General features: G+C 45.6%; 1 protein-coding gene across 3 annotated transcripts; it reads left to right on the top strand.

The window, feature by feature from the left end:
- Nucleotides 1-1,175: 1,175 nt before the first annotated feature.
- On the top strand, nucleotides 1,176-17,806 carry LOC100216885 (uncharacterized). 3 transcript variants are annotated; one of them, NM_001143272.1, is given in 7 exon segments: nucleotides 1,272-1,676; nucleotides 3,286-3,435; nucleotides 9,379-9,468; nucleotides 9,790-9,960; nucleotides 10,046-10,140; nucleotides 11,243-11,363; nucleotides 17,346-17,570. In NM_001143272.1, coding segments are annotated over 7 exon segments (1,155 nt in total). In that variant the 5' UTR covers nucleotides 1,272-1,280; the 3' UTR covers nucleotides 17,478-17,570.
- Nucleotides 17,807-19,957: the final 2,151 nt, after the last annotated feature.

Below are 19,957 nucleotides of genomic sequence, written 5' to 3'. Positions count from 1 at the left end.
GAGTTACATGTAAAATCACCATAGATATCCAAGTTTCAACATAATCAATAGTTCACTTTATCATTTTCACATAGGGACTTCATATTATCTTTAATAGAGTGTTTATTGGTCCTGGTAACTTATTTACAATTTTTGGTAGACACTAGATTATTTTATGAATTTAATTGCATTTTGATGATTTTTTGTAGAAAGAAATTAATAATACACAAATAGCCTTAGAAATTCATAAAATTTGACGGAGGGTTAACATTTTTCTACATAAAATTCTAAAAAATATTTGGGCCATAAAGTCCATAAGATGCAAGTGATTCTTTTTATTTTCTTACACTTGTTGTGTGAGTTACATGTGAAATCAGCTTAAGTATCCAAGTTTCAACATAACCTTTACTTCACTTTCTTATTTTCATGTAGGGACTTGAGGTTATCTTCTTATGGAATGTTTATTAGTCTTGATAACTTATTTAAAATTTGTGGTCGATACTAGAATATTTTATGGATTTAAATGCATTTTGATGATTTTCTGCAGAAAGAAATTAATAATACACAAATAGTCTCAGAAATTCATGAAATTTGGCGTAGGAGCAACATATGTCCATATACCATCCTTAAAATGTTTGAACCATAAAATCCACAAGCTGTCATCAATTATTTTATTTCATTTCCACTTATTTGTGAAACCCGTAATGATTACATGTGGAACCACAATAATAATACGTGAAACCACATATCATAGTTATCAATATTTTATGAATTTAATTGTATTTTAATGTTTTTCTACGTAAAGAAATTAATAATACTCAAAATAGCCTTAGAATTTCAAGGAATTTTATAGAGGTGTAGTATATGTCCACGTATAATCCTAAAAAATGTTTGAAATAAAGGAGGGGCTAAATGATTATAACTATGATATATGTGGAATGGTGTCTAACACGATATCTGACAAAAATATTCGTTACTGATGCTATCCGTGTCCGATTAACTCCGTATCCGATCCACGACTATCCGTATTTATATTCGAAAATATCCGTATTTGTATTCGTATTAAATTCAAATCTAAATAAAAATCTAAAAATAAATATGATTTTATTGATATCCGTCCGTATTATACGGATCCAATTACGCCCTATAGACGAGACGAGGGTGTGCGGGAGACAACTAGTATCCTGCTTGCAACCTCTCGTATGCTGCTGCTCGAGCTTGTTGCAACGGACACCACGTGTATTCTTCACTCCTTGCTCTGCTCGCCACCTCTCTCTTTTCTTAGCCATTCACCGCATTACATGGCGGCGCCTGTCCTCCTCACTATCCCTACCATGGACGAAGAAGGCGCCCCCCCGCCCGCCCCAGCCTCCCCTTCCCGCACCCCACCGCAGCAGGAGCCGAAGCCCGCGGTCCTACGCTGGCGCCCACCCGTCCGCGTGACCTCGGAGTTTGACAGCGAACGACGGCTCTTCTCCCACCGCCTCTCCTGCCGCGTCCTCGACGGCCTCGCCAAGCTCCGCCTCCGCATTAGCCATGGTGCTGGGGGAGGAGGGATTCTCTGGGGCCCGACTGATGTGGGGCTCCTGGCGCGGAACTTCTCCGTCGTCGTCGACCCTGCAACCCGAGGCGCCGTGCTGCGCGGCGCCGCCGACCTCGCCGGCTCGCTGCGACTGCGCGCCTCGCACAACACCAAAGTACGGCCTCTGATTGATTGCGCACCTTTTTCCTCATCAAATTTTGTTGCTGACCTTGGTCTTGGCGTGTCGACGTGTCGTGATGAATTGGGAATGATACCAACGTGGTTCAATTAGCACTAGTTTTCCAACATTTGGAAGCAAAGAGAATTGATAGGACTGTGTAATTATGAAATATGAAAACGAAACACAAATTTGTCTGCGAATGAAATTTGGCAGAAACAAGGACCATATACAGAGGGACTTTGTCCAGAGCTCACCTGTCAGGAACAACAGAATCGGAATACAGGGTTAGCTGATATTTAGTGTTGTACTTGTATAAATATGAACTTTAAAAGTTAAATTGAGCTCTTATCTATTGGGAAATACTCTTGGAATGCTAGAAAACACTAGTGGGCTAGACGTTCTTGATTTTTGCGAAGGAAGAATAAAAACACTTCTCAGTTCTTTCTTTATTGAATGGTTCTACTTTGTAAGAACACCTTCAGGGATTGATGTAGGTATTGATTATTGAAAGCCATGAGCCCATGAGACAACATTTCTTTCTCTGAAAGTATGTTCCTATGCGGTTATGTCAGTTCTACTGCATTTAGGCTGAAGGTTGTTGAGGGTCTTTGCTTCTGTGGTGTGTCAGTGTCAGTGCTCTCTTACTCGTGGTATGCCTTCACAAGTTGTATGTTGAGAGCTATTTCCTTGATTCCACAGCATGTTGGATCATGGACACTGTAAACAAAGTTGCTGTCGGGCCATATGTTCATTTGAGAATATCAACGTTTACTGTTGAAAATGTACTTTGAAATAGTAAAGTGTGTACAATTCACTGACAATTTCCGGCTCATGAAATGTTAACAGGGGATTGGAGAGCCCCTGCTCTATGTTGGAAATGTAGTGGGAAGTAGTTATGCATGCTCAACATACTGATTTAACTGTCATGTTTTTTCAAATACTCATGTCATGCTAAACAAAGTTATTCTATTCATTAAATAGCTGATCCAGGCATATAGGTAGAAAAGCAAAGAATTGAAAATCATATACTAGCTTGAATTATGTGGAATCTTTAATTACATGTCGTTCTATCAGGAGTGGTTCAAAAGGCTGAAGAACTGAATGCTGATATGTTACCTTTACTCCTTGAGTAAGTACGATCTTTGATTAATGGGAACATGTGGTTTTGTTACTTAAATACTGGTCCATATACCATACCTATCATGTCTTGAAACATCAGTTTGGTGGGATTTTGTGATTCTCTAGATAAGCGGTGAACTTGATGCAAACTATTGTTTCACCACTTTTCTAACAAAGCTGAATCCAAGTTCATAAGGTCATAGATCAGCTCAGGAATACCATAAGCCTATTCTCTATTGTAAGTGCATGCGGTTGCAGCATGTTTTAGTTGCCTGTACTTTATCCTTACTGTAAACTTCAGATTATAGAGACATTTTAGGTCTGTCTGACACAAATTATTTTCCATGTTATGTTTATTTTCTGCTGAAAATTGTTATGAAAATTTTCATAGTAGGAGTTCAGAAGTTGGAAATAACACCTGTTGTTTGTATATGGCTCCATATAGCAGTACCATGTGATTTTCTGAAACTGGCTTGTGTTTCAGAACTGCCAGACTGGAGAGCAATCATATTATATTCATGTCGGCTGTTCAGCACTCTGTTTATCTATGTCTTGCAACTATGAATATGACAAATCTATTGTTTCTTGCATTCAATTGGATAGGTGCTTTCAATTCAAGTACCACAGTGTAAAGGTGTGTTCTATTCATTGAGATGTTTTGGTTACCACTGTCAATTTGTCATATTTCCTAGGATGAAAATTTTAGGAGTATTTTCTATATTTCATTTTATCCATTCATTCTATATATTATTTCTCTTCACCTTATCTCCATGTGCTTCCTCATGTGTTTTTTAATCAAATCTGAAATAAATCATATAGCATATCATGTAATTTGTAACAAAAGAAGGCCTTTTCACCTGTTCTTAGCATACATTAGTTATGTGCTGTACCTGCAATGTGGAGTTAACTTCTATCAAAGTGAAAACTTTGAATCATGGATACTTATCAGTTGTGAAGAGATGATATTTTGGTTGTTACTGAGCTTTAAGTTCAATTTTTTTGTACTAAGGTTGAATCCACTGGAAAACCACCTCATTCTTTTTTGAAAAGAGTACTGCATGCATTAGGATGGTTTCTCATGTAAAAAATAACTGTTTTCTCCCTTTTCTACTTGGACATCTCATTGACACCTCTGGAATGCACAATAACTTGATAGTTTGCGTCATACAATGCAAACAAATAAGGTCAAGAATTTACCTGTATTAAAAAGTTCATTTTCACTTCTTCAACGGGTGTATTGTTCATTCATCTTGCTCCCGATCTTTCGATCAGTGGAATCGAGTGTAAAGCTATGTTTCCTCACTCCCATTAGGATATAATGCAAACAAATAAGGTCAAGAATTTACCTGTATTAAAAAGTTCATTGTCACTTCTTCAACAGGTGTATTGTTCATTTATCTCGTTCTGCAATATATTTGTGTTCAAATTGCAACTTCTTTATGGGCCACCAACCAAAGGAAGAATTGACATTTCTTGAGCCCATGATTTCCATGGCTCCAGGTTAATGGATCCTATAAAAAAAATGCTTGATAGGCCATCTTAGCTGAATGCTATCCATCTCTGTCTTGGCCTGAACCAGTGATGCGGCGGGAGAACCCTGAAGCAAGTAGCTAGCAGTAGAGTGTGTGTTTGAATCACTGTTTTCAAGTCGTCCGATTAATCACGATTAATCGTCCAAGTCGGTTTGGACCAATCACGATTAATCGCCCAAGTCGTCCGACTAATCGTGACTAATCTTGATTAATCGTGATTAATCGCGATTAATCGCCCTAGTCGGTCAGCCAGAACGACTAGCAAATCGTCCGACTTGAAAACATTGGTTTGAATGTAATGGCATTAGGGCGTGTGGGCCGTGTAGCTTGGTCCGGCCCAGTAGAGTGCCTATAAAGGCTAGATTTTTTACTCTCTAAACAACTAAGAAATAACATAATTCAAAATATCCCTACCTCGCATGCATACCTGAGTCCTTCAGGTTGTTCGTGGCAACTCTCCTCGCCGGAGTTAACCTCACGTCGCGATGGCGACGCCGTGGGCACGGGGAGGCGTTACAGTGGTATCAAAGCCTCTTCCCTTCCTTGGCGTGGGTCGTGTTTGGTCCCGGCAATTCTCGGCGAGGGCGCAGAGGTTGGAGTCGTGTGCTGCAGAGGTTGCATACATCCCTGGGTGGAGGAGCGGCTCCGGCTTTATCGCTACGGTGCCCACTACCACACCTTCGGTTCAGTCGCGGCTCCTGCTAGAGGCGATGGTGGAATGGAGGAAGGAGAACGAGGTGAGATGGAACCAGGTGATGAATCGGTTGGATCGTTTGACTCTGTTGGCTTGTCCAAGGATGGAGACAGAACTGGAGGTGTCGCGGTTGAGGTTGGCAGCCATGGCCATGGACATGGAGGTGGAGCCTGAGGAACGGGGTTGGGGGGATCCACGATCTGGAGAACGAGGGTGTCGTTGTGGACTTGATGCACAGGTTGATGGAGGTATGGTTCTTCCTGTGTTTGATGAAACGCCTCACAATGGCAGCGAGGAGGTGATTGCCCTGTTCTCTGAAGGTTCTGATTCCTCAGTGTTCGATGAAATGCCATTGGAGAATGTGATTTGGGATGAGGAATCTGGGCAGCGTGACTTGTTGGATCAGCTAGCACAAGATGAGGATTACTTAGTTGTTGCCGCGATGAAACCAACTGTACATACCATCATTGTGGACAAGCAGTTGCAGTATGGGCTCAATCAGGGCTGTTTCGAGATGCCTGCCAATACCGATGGGTCTGAAGATTTGTTCCAAAACCATGATGCTGTTGTCTCAGATGTCAAGATCATTGAGGAAGATGAATTCATACTCACTGGAGGCAAAGATGGGGCTGATAGGGAGATGCCACAGGCGGATGAAACCAGTGAAGAAGATGTGGAAGATTACCTCGCTGAATCTAAAGAAGGGGCTGAGGATGAGGTGCTGCAGGTTGAGTTGACAGATGGTGAAGTTCAGTGGGATGAGGAGTTTTCATCTGACATAGAGGCTTACTTCAGCACACAGTTGTGGGAATGGGATGTCTAATTGGTTTCAATCAAGGAGAAGTGATACCGGTCATGACACAAGCCCAGAGGTGCCACCCTTTAGATCCATTATATACTGCTGAAATTGCAGTTGTTATAGTAACTGTAAGAAGTAAGAACTACTGGAAGAACTCCTGAGGGAAGATACAACATGCACTGTGTTGAAGTTGTGCTGTTCGAGTCAGAGAAGAAGGTTGTGGCATTAGCGGATTCCTACTCCTTTCCACCTTTCCAGCCATTGCTGCTCCCTAGAAGCAAAGGTTCTGCTGTCAGACCAAGTAGGTTACTTCCTAGGAGGACCAGACTTGTTGGCTACAACAAACAATCCAATGGGACTAGCATTTGGATCGTGGAACTATCTGAAGTGCATGCAGTTATTATGGCTGGACCACACAGAGGGAAGGTGGTAGCCTCTGAAGTTGTTCCAGATGTTCAATCTGTAATGGATGCTATGGATTATGCTGAAGGTGAGGCTACACTCAACAATTATCCTCCATTTATTGAAGCTATGAAGGGAAATTCTAATGTGGATTTGGTTAGCAAAAATATGCCAACAAATGTGAATAGCTCTCTTCTGGAACTTGGTGGCATGGTGGATATAATATTCGGCTGTGATCATGGCTTACTAGATCTCAGTTTGGTAGATAGTGCCAGATTATGCACTGCGATGTTCTTGCAGGTCAACAGTAACTTGCTGCTGAAAGAACATGGGGCTGATTTTGGTATTGTCTTGTCAACTGCTGAGTGCGTGGCATGATGCTTATCCCCACAAAGTCTTAACCAACAGGGTGAAGATAGTTTCAGCATTATCCTATATGAAGTATGTACTGGACAGAAGATGAGATGTGAATGCAAGTTTGGGTTGCTCTTTGATGGGATGCAGAACAAGGGCAGTGTTCGAGAGGTGATACTTGAACTAACACAATGGTGGCTCAATGCTGCTAGTCTAGGAAACAATGATATGGAAGTTCAGTTACAACCTGATATCCAAAGAAAAGCCATGAACAAGTTAATGGGCTTACAATTCATAATGGTGTATGAGAAAGGCAAGGAGAATATATTGGCTGATGCATTGTCACGAGTGGGTCCGTTTATGGCTCTGTATTGTGGCATTCGTTTCCAACCAGTTTGGATACAAGAGGTACCCAACTCTTCGATGACTGACTCTTATGCTCAGAATCTGTTGCCAAGAGTGACCATTCACAGTCCACATGGAGTTGTGTTCTCAGTACAGCAGGGCAATATTAGAAGACTCCATCAGCTTTGGGTGGGCAGAATTTCAGCACTCAGCACTGTGTTGATTTCAACCTTTCATGATTCAACTGTTTGGGGGCATTCTAGAGGGGTTGCATCTTACCTTGAGATGGCAATGGGTACCCGGTATGTAGGTAGGTATGGAATGATTTCTATATCTGCGGGTATGTTAATGGGCAACAACCTCTACCCGTTAGGTAGATGGGTATGGGTGGGTACTACCCATACCTGCATAAATATACCCATATAATACCACTATTATTATCTAATAAAGTCAATCTTAGTTAAAATAAAACCTTTTTTCGGCTATTGTTTATTAAACTATCGAATTATGTAATCATATGGTTTTTTATACTTCAAGTTGAAATTATTTTTGTGTATTTATTTGACATTTTGAGTGATCGGAGTATTATAATTTGAGATCTTAGCGGGTACGGGTTACCCGACGGGTAAAATTACCCGCGCGGGTACGGGTATGGGTAAGATTTTATACTCGCGAGCGTATATGGGTAACTCGACGGGTATAATTTTTTGTGATCGGTATGGGTATGGAATGCTACTATCCGACGGGTATATACCCATTGCCATCCCTAATCTTACCATATAGTGAAGAGGGTGTTTTGGTGGAAGGGTATGAATTCTGATGTGGAGCAATTATTTAGGCATTGTGCAACTAGTCAGCAGGCTAAAGGATAGCAGTCCTTTCCCTCTGGACTCCTACAGCCTCTTTAAGTACCAGAGGGCATTTTGGAGGACATTACAATAGATTTTGTGGAAAAGCTACCTAAGTCGAAAGGCTATGATACTAGCTTATTTTGGAAGCACCTTTTCACATTGATGGATGGCAAATTGTCTTTGAACATGGCATATCATTCACAAACGGTTGGCCAAAGTGGGAGGATTAACCAATATTTGGAAATGTATCTTAGGTGTGATGTCAATGATAATTCTCACGAGTGGAATATTTGGTTGTCTCTTGCCAAAGTATGTTTGGCTGCTCCAAATTTTAAAGGCAATGAGGTTCTAGTGTCAACTGATTGGGAGCAGCAGAGGACTGTCTACAGCACAATGTTGCAGGAACAGCTGTCCAGAGCTCATCAGCGTTGCACAGAGGTCAGGGGTTACTCTAAAGCGAGTTTTGATCCATGGTCGGGTATGGCACTTGAGTTTTCTACCTGGCGGACTTCAATGTTGTGAAGAGTCATTTTCTTACTGCACTTGCTTGGGGGCAAGCAAGTTCTGGCGAAGGGGCAGATTTCATGGCCTGAATCAGTGATGCAGCGGGAGAACCCTGAAGCAAGTAGCTAGCGGTAGAGTGTGTGTTTGAATGTAATGGCATTAGGGCGTGTGGGCCCTGTAGCTTGGGCTGGCCCAGTAGAGTGCCTATAAAGGCTAGATTTGTTACTTTGTAAACAGCTAAGAAATAACAGAAATCAAAATATCCGTACCTCGCGTGCGTACCTGAGTCCTTCATTTTGTTCGTGGTAACTCTCCTCGCCGCAGTTAACCTCACGTCGCGGTGGCGACGCCGCAGCCACGGGGAGGCGTTACAATATCCAGCACATCTCCACATTGTATCATGTTGGAGCTCCACCTGTATTACTAAATCCCAGTTATCAAGATATTTGAACAGGGCAGCTACCGATGGAGCTTCCTGTATATCTTGAACCAGCAGCGATCAACTGAAACTTCCTGTACCATCCACTGATTGGTTTTGCATAATATATGCGGGCAAATAAATGTGGGCCAGGATCAGCAGTGGGCTCTCCCAATTACTGCAACTATTCTCTTTTTCTTAGATGTTACTCATTCAAGGTTGATTTTCCGAGTTTACACATTGACCTGTATTATATAATATCATCATGCAATGGTCATATAATGCATTCTAGACTTGATTTGGTTTTCGATTTCGATCTGCCTACTAAACGTTATAACAGTAAAGATTTACCATTATATGAGGTAAATATAGTGTTGAATCTGATTCTTATCTTATATTCATGAGATCTCTGTATTGATTCCTTTCTCTTTTAAATATGAGAAATTGCACTTCTTTGCTAATACTCCCTCCGCCCCAAAATATAATTCGTTTTAGACTAATGATACATTCATTAAGTAACATATGAATGTAGTTTGCATGTATGTCTATATTCATTATCATTTGAATGAATGTGGATGAAAAAAGTGGTCTAGAAAGAACTATATTTTGGGATGGAGGGATTATGTGACATACACTTACGTTACTGCATAACAGATGTTAATGTGTCTGTTTTCTCAGGAGCAACAAGGAGAAGTGGCAATTACTGCAAATTTGAGGGATTCACCATGCAAGATTGAACTGTCATCTCTGGTTCCTCCTAATGGACCGGTCAGTATACAAATTTCGAGCAGATTTTCAGGGCTGGGTTAAATTTTTTTTCTCACCACTATGCAGGGATATACTTGGTCCACTGACTGTTACAGAGAAATAGGCGGCATTAAACATGTCCCAAGCAGTCAATAGCATGTCCTGGTAGCTGGAGTCGTTTAATCTTAAGTGCATAACCCGGTGGATGTCTTCCATCCAGGGCCGGAATTTTGTATTAGTGACCATAGGGACACAATAACTTTTGCTAGACTTATGTTCATCGGAAACATGCACGAGTTGATCACATTTAAAGAAATTAAACTCTATATTTCTTTACTGTAGCCAAGAGCAACTTTTTTCTTTCCAAATGGTGAAGTCTCAATTAAAGAGAAGATTTTGGATGAGCGTGACAGAATTTTGTCAGTAAATGGCCTAGTGAAGTCACGTGTTCTGCATGGAGTTTGCACAGCTGTGTACAATGATAATGTAATGAGCATTAAATACCGCTACAAGGTAAGTCTTGTCTCAGCTCTTTTTTGTTTCATTAATTAATATTACTATTTGCCACTCACAATGTTTCATTAAGTGTATTTCATAGGATGATGAGGTATCGTTTATCCCCAGCATCTCATTACCATCCAATTCTCTGTCATTTGCATTCAAGCGCCAATTAACGCCTTTGGACAAGTTGAGGTAACTACAACATTGACATAAATTTTGGCAGACATCATCTTGACCCTTCCCTGGACCTGCACAAGCGGGAGCACATGCACTGGGCTGCCCTTTTTTATTGTCTTGAAATTCAGACAGTTATATGGTTTTTACATCTCTAAAGTTGGGTAGAGATCTATAAATGCCGGAAGCACGTAGAGGAATAAGTCTATGTCACCACCAACCTATTGAAGGTTGAAGATATTATGCCCCTAACCTATCCAAAATCATGTAAACAACTGTCTGTCACAGTTTGAGGTGGTTTTGTCTATGTGGCGTGGTGACACCGTATGTCTATGTGGACTTTGACCTGGACAAACTTGCTTGTGGCATTCCAACTCAATTTGTAACTGCACATCACTCTAGTAGTCTTTCTACTTCCATCAGCTTTAGGGTCCGTTTGGATTTAGATATATTGCACCCCATTTGATGCAGATATTGAAGTCTGGAATTGGGAATTGTAACAATGATTCCTGAATTCCTCAGTATTGGACTATAGCTAGAAGTTGCCTCTCACAATTCAGAGCATAGACCCTCTGCCTCTGTATTAGCTCGAATTGCAATTTCAGTTACATTCAAACAACAGATTTGTATTGCATCCCATTTCTAATACTAGGTAGGTTTGGTATTGGATCTAATTCAATTCTAACTTCTAGCTATAGTCCAATACTGAGGAATCGAGTTTTAATTGCAACTCTGAATTCATTAGACAACAAAACAAGATACAACATAATTCAGGAATCCTGGTTTCAGTTCCCAATTCCAGACGTCAATATCTACATCCAAACGGGGTGTTACTTCTCTTCATCACTGATGACAACCTTGTTGAGGTAGAGACCTAGCAACACAGAGAATGGCCCACATGCCATTCGTCAAGTTAGTGCCATATAATAGCTAATTTAATGCACCCTGCTAACAAAGCCATCTAGAGGGCTACTTGATGGTTTTACATAGTTTGGGGGTGTCAATACCTGATTTAGTAGTTTTGATGAATCCAATACCTCTGCAATATTTGAGCCTGGACACCAGTGAAGATGATGTTTATGAGTTATCTAATTGAACTTCCAAAACTTCTTGTTTCCAGCTATTGGTACAATTTTGACACAAACTACTGGGGCGCCATCTACAAACACAAGGCTCACAAGCATCTCAAGTGGAAAGCTGGCTATGAGTCAGACAACAGGCTTGGATGGGCATCGCTTTGGGTAAGATATCCCCTGCCATTTTAATATTTACAAGTAAGCCGTGTACTAATAAGTGAACACCTTTCTTTGGTTTTCTATTACTGTTTATTATGAACAAACACCTTTTCTGCTCTTTATTTTATTTGGTAGTCTATGATGGAATAAGTCTTGAGCATCTAGAGGACAACCTGCTTTTGACTGTCCTCTGTAGTCCTTTAGCATCTAGAGGACAACTTGACTGTCCTCTGTAGTCTCTTTAGCATCTAGAGGATAACGGTCGCTTTTTAACTGTCCTCTGTAGTCGCTTTATCATCTAGAGGACAACAGTCGCTTTTGACTGTCCTCTGTAGTCTTTTTAGCATCTAGAGGACAATCCTGTTGTGTAGTGTGTTTGAGAAGGTGTGGTAATGCAGCCCCTAGGGCTATAAATATGTGTCCCCAACCCCTCTAAGGGTATGACATTGTGTAGTGTTTGAGGAAATAAACCGAAAATTGCCCCAACTCATAGTGTCATCCTCTTGATGAGAGTTAGAGTCCCTCTACTTACAATTGGTATCGGAGCCAAACTATCCTGTAGCCTAAACATCTCTTGCTCATCTCCTTCCTGCGCCTCTCCCCACACTCAGTCGGCAGCAAGAGCTCCAACTGTTCCTTCCTCTCCTGCTCAGACGAGCAACCTTTCGTCTGAGACAACCTCTTCCACACGCAGCGACCCCTCACTAGCCCACCATGTCCCTACGCTCGGTCACTTCGAGTGCGCGGCGCCAGCAGGAAGCCGAGGTCGCCGCGGCACAAGAACGAGAGCGAGCAGCAGCAGCGGCTGCAGCGACAGCGGCGAGGGCAGCACGGTTGGCGGCGGCGGAACTGGCAGCAGCGAGAGCGAAAGTAGAAGCAGCGGAGGCGGCGGATGCTGCACGTGCGGCGGCAACAGAGCTCGAGGTTCTGCGCGGCAGTAGAGCTGGCAGCTCTGCTTCTGTCGACGACAACACCGACGAAGAGCTCAGGCTGGCGAGGGAAGCAGCGTGAGAGCAGGCGGCACAGTGGGCAGCCGCACATCCCCATGGGGGCGCGCGTGGCGGCAGCCCGGATAGGCGCCGACGCGCTGACGGCGCTCCAGGCGGGGGCGCACGCGGCGGCAGCCCAGACGGGCGTAGACGCGTCGGCGGTGCTCCTGGCGGCGGCGACCGAGTCGACGGAGATTGCGGCCTCTACAGGCGGCGCGGTTCTCCCTCCCCGGATCGGTACCATGGTCGCCGCATGGCCCAGGCCATTATCAGGGACATCGGTCCCGACGGTGGGTGGCCTACCCTCACCAAGACCAACTACGTCGAGTGGGCCGCGGTGATGAGGGTACGACTCCAGGTTCGCCACATGTGGGAAGCAGTTCGTTACAACGACGTCGACTACCACGAGGATCGGCGGGCGCTGGATGCCCTCATTGCTGCAGTCCCACCTGAGATGCAGTTTTCGCTTTCCCAGAAGCGGACTGCCAAGGAGGCCTGGGACGCCATCGCTGCGACCCGCATCGGCAGCGATCGTGCCCGCAAGACCACACTGCAGGCACTTCGCAAGGAGTGGGAGAACCTGGCCTTCAAGCCAGGTGAGGATGTTGATGACTTTGCTCTCCGCCTCAACACTCTGTTGCAGAAGATGGTGCAGTTCGGCGACGACACCTACGATGAGGAGAGAGCTGTTGAGAAGCTCTTCCGTTGCATCCCCGAGAAGTACAGGCAGATTGCTCGCTCGATCGAGTCTCTGCTAGACCTCTCCACGATGACGATCGAAGAGGCGATTGGTCGCCTCAAGGTGGTCGACGACGACGAACCACAGGCTCTCTCTGGGCCTATCACTATCGGCGGGAAGCTACATCTCACTCGGGAGCAGTGGGAGGCCTGCCAGGGTGACACGAGGCTGCAAACGCGGCAAGCCGCGCAAGGCGCCCAGGCCGGGGCGCGAGGACATGCTGAGGGTGGTACGTGGAGGTGCCCAAGGCGGCGCCGTCGGCAACAAGAAGCCGGCACGAGACGACGGCTACCACAACTGCGGCAAGCTTGGCCACTGGGCCAGGGATTGTCGGCAGCCACGACGTGGCCAGGCCAACGTCGCACAGGTGGAGGCGGAGGAGGAGGCCCTGCTCCTGGCACATGCAAGCATCGAGCCATCTCCAGCGGCACCGGCCGCAACGGCACTCCTCCACCTTGACGAGTCGAAAGCACGCACTTTCCTCGGCGACGGCTCCAACAAAGACATGATCGAAGGATGGTGCCTTGACACCGGCGCCACTCATCACATGACCGGCCGACGGGAGTTCTTCACCGAGCTTGACTCTAGCGTCCGAGGCTCCGTCAAGTTTGGGGACGCCTCCGGCGTAGAGATCAAGGGCGCCGGCTCAGTCGTCTTCACCATCGTGTCTGGTGAGCACAGGCTGCTCACCGGAGTCTACTACATTCCCGCGTTGAGGAACTCTATCATCAGCTTGGGACAGCTGGATGAGAACGGTTCGCGCGTGGAGGTCGAGCACGGAGTCATGAGGATCTGGGATCCCTCTCGTCGCCTTCTTGCCAAGGTACACAGGAGTCCAAATCGGCTATACATCCTCAATGTGAAGGTGTCATAACTTTGCTGCTTTGCTGCTCGTCGAGACGACGGGGCATGGCAGTGGCACGAGCGCTTCTGGCACCTTAACTTCGAGGCCCTGAAGCGGCTCAGTGCCAAGGAGATGGTACGAGGCCTGCCGTGCCTTGACCATGTGGAGCAATTCTGCGATGTCTGCGTGTTGACAAAGCAGAGACGGCTCCCCTTTCCCCAGCAGTCGAGCTTCCGAGCCAAGGAGAGGCTCGAGCTCGTGCTTGGGGACTTGTGTGGCCCGATGACACCAGCCACACCAGGAGGACGACGCTACTTCTTGCTGCTCGTCGACGATCTCTCCCGCTACATGTGGGTGATGATCCTTGGCAGCAAGGGAGAGGCTGCGAACGCCATCAGGCGTGTGCAGGTCGCTGCGGAGGCGGAATGCGGCCGCAAGCTGCGCGTGCTGCGCACCGACAACGGCGGCGAATTCACGGCGGCTGAGTTCGCGTCGTACTGCGCGGATGAGGGCGTTCAGCGCCACTACTCCGCGCCGTACATCCCGCAGCAGAACGGCGTCGTCGAGCGGCGCAACCAGACGGTTGTGGGGATGGCTCGAGCTCTCCTCAAGCAGAGAGGAATGCCAGCTGTTTTCTGGGGAGAGGCGGTGGTGACAGCGGTTTACATCCTCAACCGCTCGCCCACCAAGGCTCTCAACGGAATGACACCGTACGAGGCTTGGCATGGGCGCAAGCTGGCGGTCTCTCACCTACGGGTCTTCGGCTGCCTCGCGTTCACCAAGGAGCTTGGCCACATCAGCAAGCTCGACGATAGGAGCACCTCGGGGGTGTTCATTGGCTACGCGGAGGGCTCGAAGGCCTACCGCATCCTTGACCCAAGAACACAGCGTGTGCGCACGGCGCGCGACGAAGTGTTCGACGAAGGGCGAGGATGGGCGTGGGACAAGGCGGTGGACGACGGCACGACTCCGACGTACGACTTCACCATCGAGTACGTCCACTTTGAGGGAGCTGGGGGAGTAGGCAACTCTTCTCCGAGCAGGTCTACCCCAGCCCCCAAGTCTCCACCGACTCCAGCGCCAAACTCTCCAGCTCCTGCTACAACGAGCTTTTCACCACCACGCACTCCAGCCACGACTCCGGCTACAACGAGCTCTTCGCCACCACGTACTCCAGCACCGACGGTACCCTCTCCGGGAACGTCCTCTCCGACACCAGCTCGTGTCGAGCACGACCCAGTGGAGCTCGTGACCCCTCTGTCCCGCGACGAGGAGCGCGTCGATGCGTGCTACGACGGCGAGCCGTTGCGGTATCGAAGGGTGGAGGGCCTTCTCATCGACCCGTCGGTACCAGGCCCTGCATCTCGCATTCTGGCAGGAGAGTTGCATCTTGCATGCGACGATGGTGAGCCTCGGTCTTTCGCGGAGGCCGAGAAACATGCGGCTTGGCGTGCCGCGATGCAGTCGGAGATGGACGCGGTTGAGACGAACCACACCTGGGAGCTCGCTGATCTCCCTCATGGTCATCGCGCGATCACCCTTAAATGGGTGTTCAAACTGATGAGGGATGAAGTCGGCGCCATCGTCAAGCACAAGGCTCGCTTGGTGGCACGCGGTTTCCTACAGCAGGAGGGGATCGACTTCGACGATGCTTTCGCCCCCGTGGCACGGATGGAATCCGTGCGACTCCTCCTTGCGCTGTCAGCCCAACAGGGCTGGCACGTTCATCACATGGACGTCAAGTCGGCGTTTCTCAACGGCGACTTAAAGGAGGAGGTCTACGTACACCAGCCGCCAGGTTTTGCAATCCCTGGCAAGGAGGGCAAGGTGTTGCGCCTGCGCAAGGCTCTCTATGGCATGCGATAGGCACCGAGGGCGTGGAATGCCAAGCTGGATTCCACGCTCAAAGGAATGGGTTTCACGCCAAGCCCGCACGAGGCGGCCATCTATCGGCGGGGCAATGGAGAAAATGCCCTGCTGGTGGGTGTCTACGTCGACGACTTGGTGATCACCGGCGCCAAGGATGCAGAAGTGGCAGCGTTCAAGGAAGAGATGAAGGCCACTTTCCAAATGAGTGACCTGGGGCATCTCTCCTTCTACCTGGGGATTGAGGTGCACCAGAGAGACTCCGGGATCACACTTCGCCAGACCGCCTATGCCAGGCGCATTGTTGAGCTGGCTGGGCTTACCGACTGCAACCCAGCTCTCACTCCGATGGAGGAGAGGCTAAAGCTGAGTCGCGACAGCACGACGGAGGAGGTGGATGCTACTCAGTACCGGCGTCTTGTGGGGAGCCTTCGCTACCTCGTCCACACACAGCCTAACTTGGCATACTCCGTCGGCTACGTTAGTCGGTTCTTGCAGCGACCGACGACGGAGCATGAGCAGGCTGTGAAGAGGATCATCCGCTATGTTGCGGGGACTCTCGACCACGGTCTCTACTACCCGAGGTGCCCTGAGGAGGCACACCTTGTCGGGTACAGCGATAGCGACCACGCCGGCGACATCGACACCAGCAAGAGCACAAGTGGGATCCTCTTCTTCCTCGGCAAGTGCCCCATCAGCTGGCAGTCGGTCAAGCAGCAGGTGGTGGCCATGTCCAGCTGCGAGGCCGAGTACATAGCGGCGTCCACTGCTTCGACTCAGGCTCTCTGGCTGGCTCGACTGCTCGGTGATCTCCTCGGGAGAGACACTGGAGCGGTGGAACTCAGGGTGGACAGCCAGTCCGCTCTGGCATTGGCCAAGAACCCCGTGTTCCATGAACGGAGCAAGCACATCCGGCTGAGATACCACTTCATCCGAGACTGCTTGGCAGAAGGGAGCATCAAGGCGCGCTACATCAACACCAAGGATTAGCTTGCAGACCTGCTCACCAAGCCCCTTGGGAATATTAAGTTTGTTGAGCTTTGCTCTAGTCCGGGATGGCCCAACTTTCTCACAAGACGACGCCCAAGACTTAGGGGGAGAATGATGGAATAAGTCTTGAGCATCTAAAGGATAACCTGCTTTTGACTGTCCTCTGTAGTCTCTTTAGCATCTAGAGGACAATAGTCGCTTTTTGACTGTCCTATGTAGTCGCTTTAGCATCTAGAGGACAACAGTCGCTTTTGACTGTCCTCTGTAGTCTTTTTAGCATCTAGAGGATAATCCTGTTGTGTAGTGTGTGTGAGAAGGTGTGGTAGTGCAGCCCCTAGGGCTATAAATATGTGTCCCCAACCCCTCTAAGGGTATGACATTGTGTAGTGTTTGAGAAAATAAACCGAAAATTGCCCCAACTCATAGTGTCATCCTTTTGATGAGAGTTAGAGTCCCTCTACTTACAGTCTAAGCGAGTTTCCTCAATCACGTGTCGAGTAATTATTTATTTCTTTCCACCGGAACACTGGAATCAAGCTGATGTAAAATGTGGCATGCAGGTTGGAGATGCTGGCGGCAGTACAAAGGAGGCGCCTTTGAAAGCCAAAATTCACCTCACGCTTAAAGTCCCCCAGGACAATATACAGAATTCAGTTGTAGTGTTCCATGTTAAGAAAAGATGGGATTTTTAGTTTCTATTTGTGAGCTCAGATGGTGTTACGTCATGCGCACATAAGCAAGCGTGTACAGATGGAGAGCCAATAAGAGATGGATGCAAATTTGTGATGTGGTCTGCAAAATTGTTTCATGCAAATGTTAGGGAGAAATCATGTAATGTTAGTCCTCTTTTATAGGTTCCGTTTGGTTCAAGGTCTTGTTAAGGGAATGCTAAAGAGCTCAACCAAACAAAAGTATTGGTAACTACTAGAGGTGTAATCCGATCGAATACAGACGAATATCACTGAAATTAAATTTGTTATTCGGATCCAGATTCGAATACAGCTAGCTTTGAATACGAATACAATATAGATGTTCTTGGATATAAATACGGATAGCGTTAGTAACAGATATCGTGTAAGACACCATTCTACATATATCATAATTCTTGTAATTATTTAGCCCCTCTTTCGAGTCTAAACATTTTTAAGAATTATGTGTATATTTGTTGAGTCTAAACATTTTTTGGAATTATGTGTATATATGCTACACCTCTAATAAATTCCATGAATTTCTAAAGATATTTTATGTATTATTAATTTCTTTATAAAGAAAATCATTAAAATACAATTAAAATCATAAAATATTCTATTATCGATTGAAAATTGTAAATAAGTTATTAAGACTAACAAACATTCTACAATAATATAACCTCAAGTATCTACACAAAAATGATGAAAATGAAGTACTGTTTATATTGAAACTTGAATACTTATGGTGATTTCAAAGGTAACTCACGCAACAAGTGGAAGTGGCGTATTATGGATTTTATGGGTCAAACATTTTTAGGATGTTATATGTACATATGTTGTCCTTACGTCAAATTTCATAAATTTTTGAGACTATTTATGAATTATTAATTTCTTTCTACAGAAAATCATCAAAATGCAATTAAATCAATAAAATATTCTAATGTCGATCCAAATTTGCAAATAAGTTCGAAACCTAATAAACATCCTATAAAAAGATATTCTCAAGTCCCCATATGAAAATGATAAAGTAAAGTATTGATTATGTTAAAATTTAGATACTTAGGGCGATTTCACATGTAACTCACGCAACAAGTGAAAGTGAATTAAAATAAGCACTCACATTTTATGGATTTTATGGTCCAAACATTTTTGAGGATGCTATATGGACATATATTGCCCCTCCATCAAATTTCATAAATTTTTAAGACTATTTGTGTATTATTATTTTTTCTACAAAAATTATCAAAATACAATTAAATTAATTAAATATTCTAGTGTCGACCGAAAATTACAAATATGTTATCAGGACCAATAAACATTCCATAAGAATATAACCTCAAGTCCTCATAAAAATGATAAAGTGAAGTATTGATTATGTTGAAAGTTGGATACTTAAGGTGATTCCACATGTAACTATCAGAATATCCGAAATCTGGTAAGGTATCTGGGAAGATGTCCGCATATCCAAAATCTGAAATCCGGGAAGGTATCCGGATATCCGAAATCTGATGGATATTAGTAATCTCATATTCGTATCCGATATCCGAACTGTACTATCCGAATCGATAAATGGGTTGCAGAATTAAATGAGTTTATAATCGACTTCGTTCATCAGTCAACCATCCATTCGCAAGCTTTGGCAGATTTTGTTGTTGATTGGACACCAAGCAACCAAGAACCAACACTTGTTAGTGATGACGCTGTATGGACACTGTTGTTTAATGGCTCATGGGGCTTCTTTAGAGTAGGGGCTACAATAGTAATTTTGCAAACAAGGTTAACTTGTTTCTCGCGGTTCGAGTTGATGATGAGTGATTATTAACATGGGTAGTGCTTTGGTGTGAGTCAGTGGACTAACCAAAGTATGAGTTTGTGTTGTGCAACCATGTCTCTCGGCTTGTGGTGCGTAGGTGTGTAGTAAGGAGACAGTAGTCGATAGGAAATGTGAAGGTCATACGGGTTCGTGCCGATAGACCAGGAGCGACGAAGGACGAGCGCTGAGTCTTGATCGAGGGAATAGAGAAGCTGGGTGACTAGCCGTGGTGGCTAACACCTAGGGACACTAACGGGCGCGAGGACATGGAGTAGCAGAGTGTGTCGCCGACACGGTCACAGACTCGTGGGACACATGTCTAAGATGTGGGAGATGCATATGTAGTAGGGGTGAATGTGGGTTACATTTGCTAAAAGTGCAGGGGCTAAACCATAAAATTCAGGCCCTGGTTGTAATGATCTTTGAACTACGTGTAGTGCACTCATGAAAAAGGTAAACGCACGGGCTATGTTGAAAAGAGGTCATCATCTACCTTTGGCCAGTGACAACATTGAACTTCGGCAATGTCGGAGAGTGAGGTACAGTGGCACATAGGCAAATTTGAGCGGAGGGAGAGGAAGTGGGAACGATGTAGGTTCTCAAAAGCGCTTTTGCTGGCGACGTGGATCACGCAAACACTCTAGCCATGGGCGACATTGGCTTGTTGAGC

The sequence above is a fragment of the Zea mays genome, chromosome 3 (assembly GCF_902167145.1).
Source record: "Zea mays cultivar B73 chromosome 3, Zm-B73-REFERENCE-NAM-5.0, whole genome shotgun sequence".
Lineage (NCBI taxonomy): Eukaryota > Viridiplantae > Streptophyta > Magnoliopsida > Poales > Poaceae > Zea > Zea mays.
Note: the sequence above shows the minus strand (reverse complement) of the source record. Positions and strands in the feature narration are given on the sequence as shown.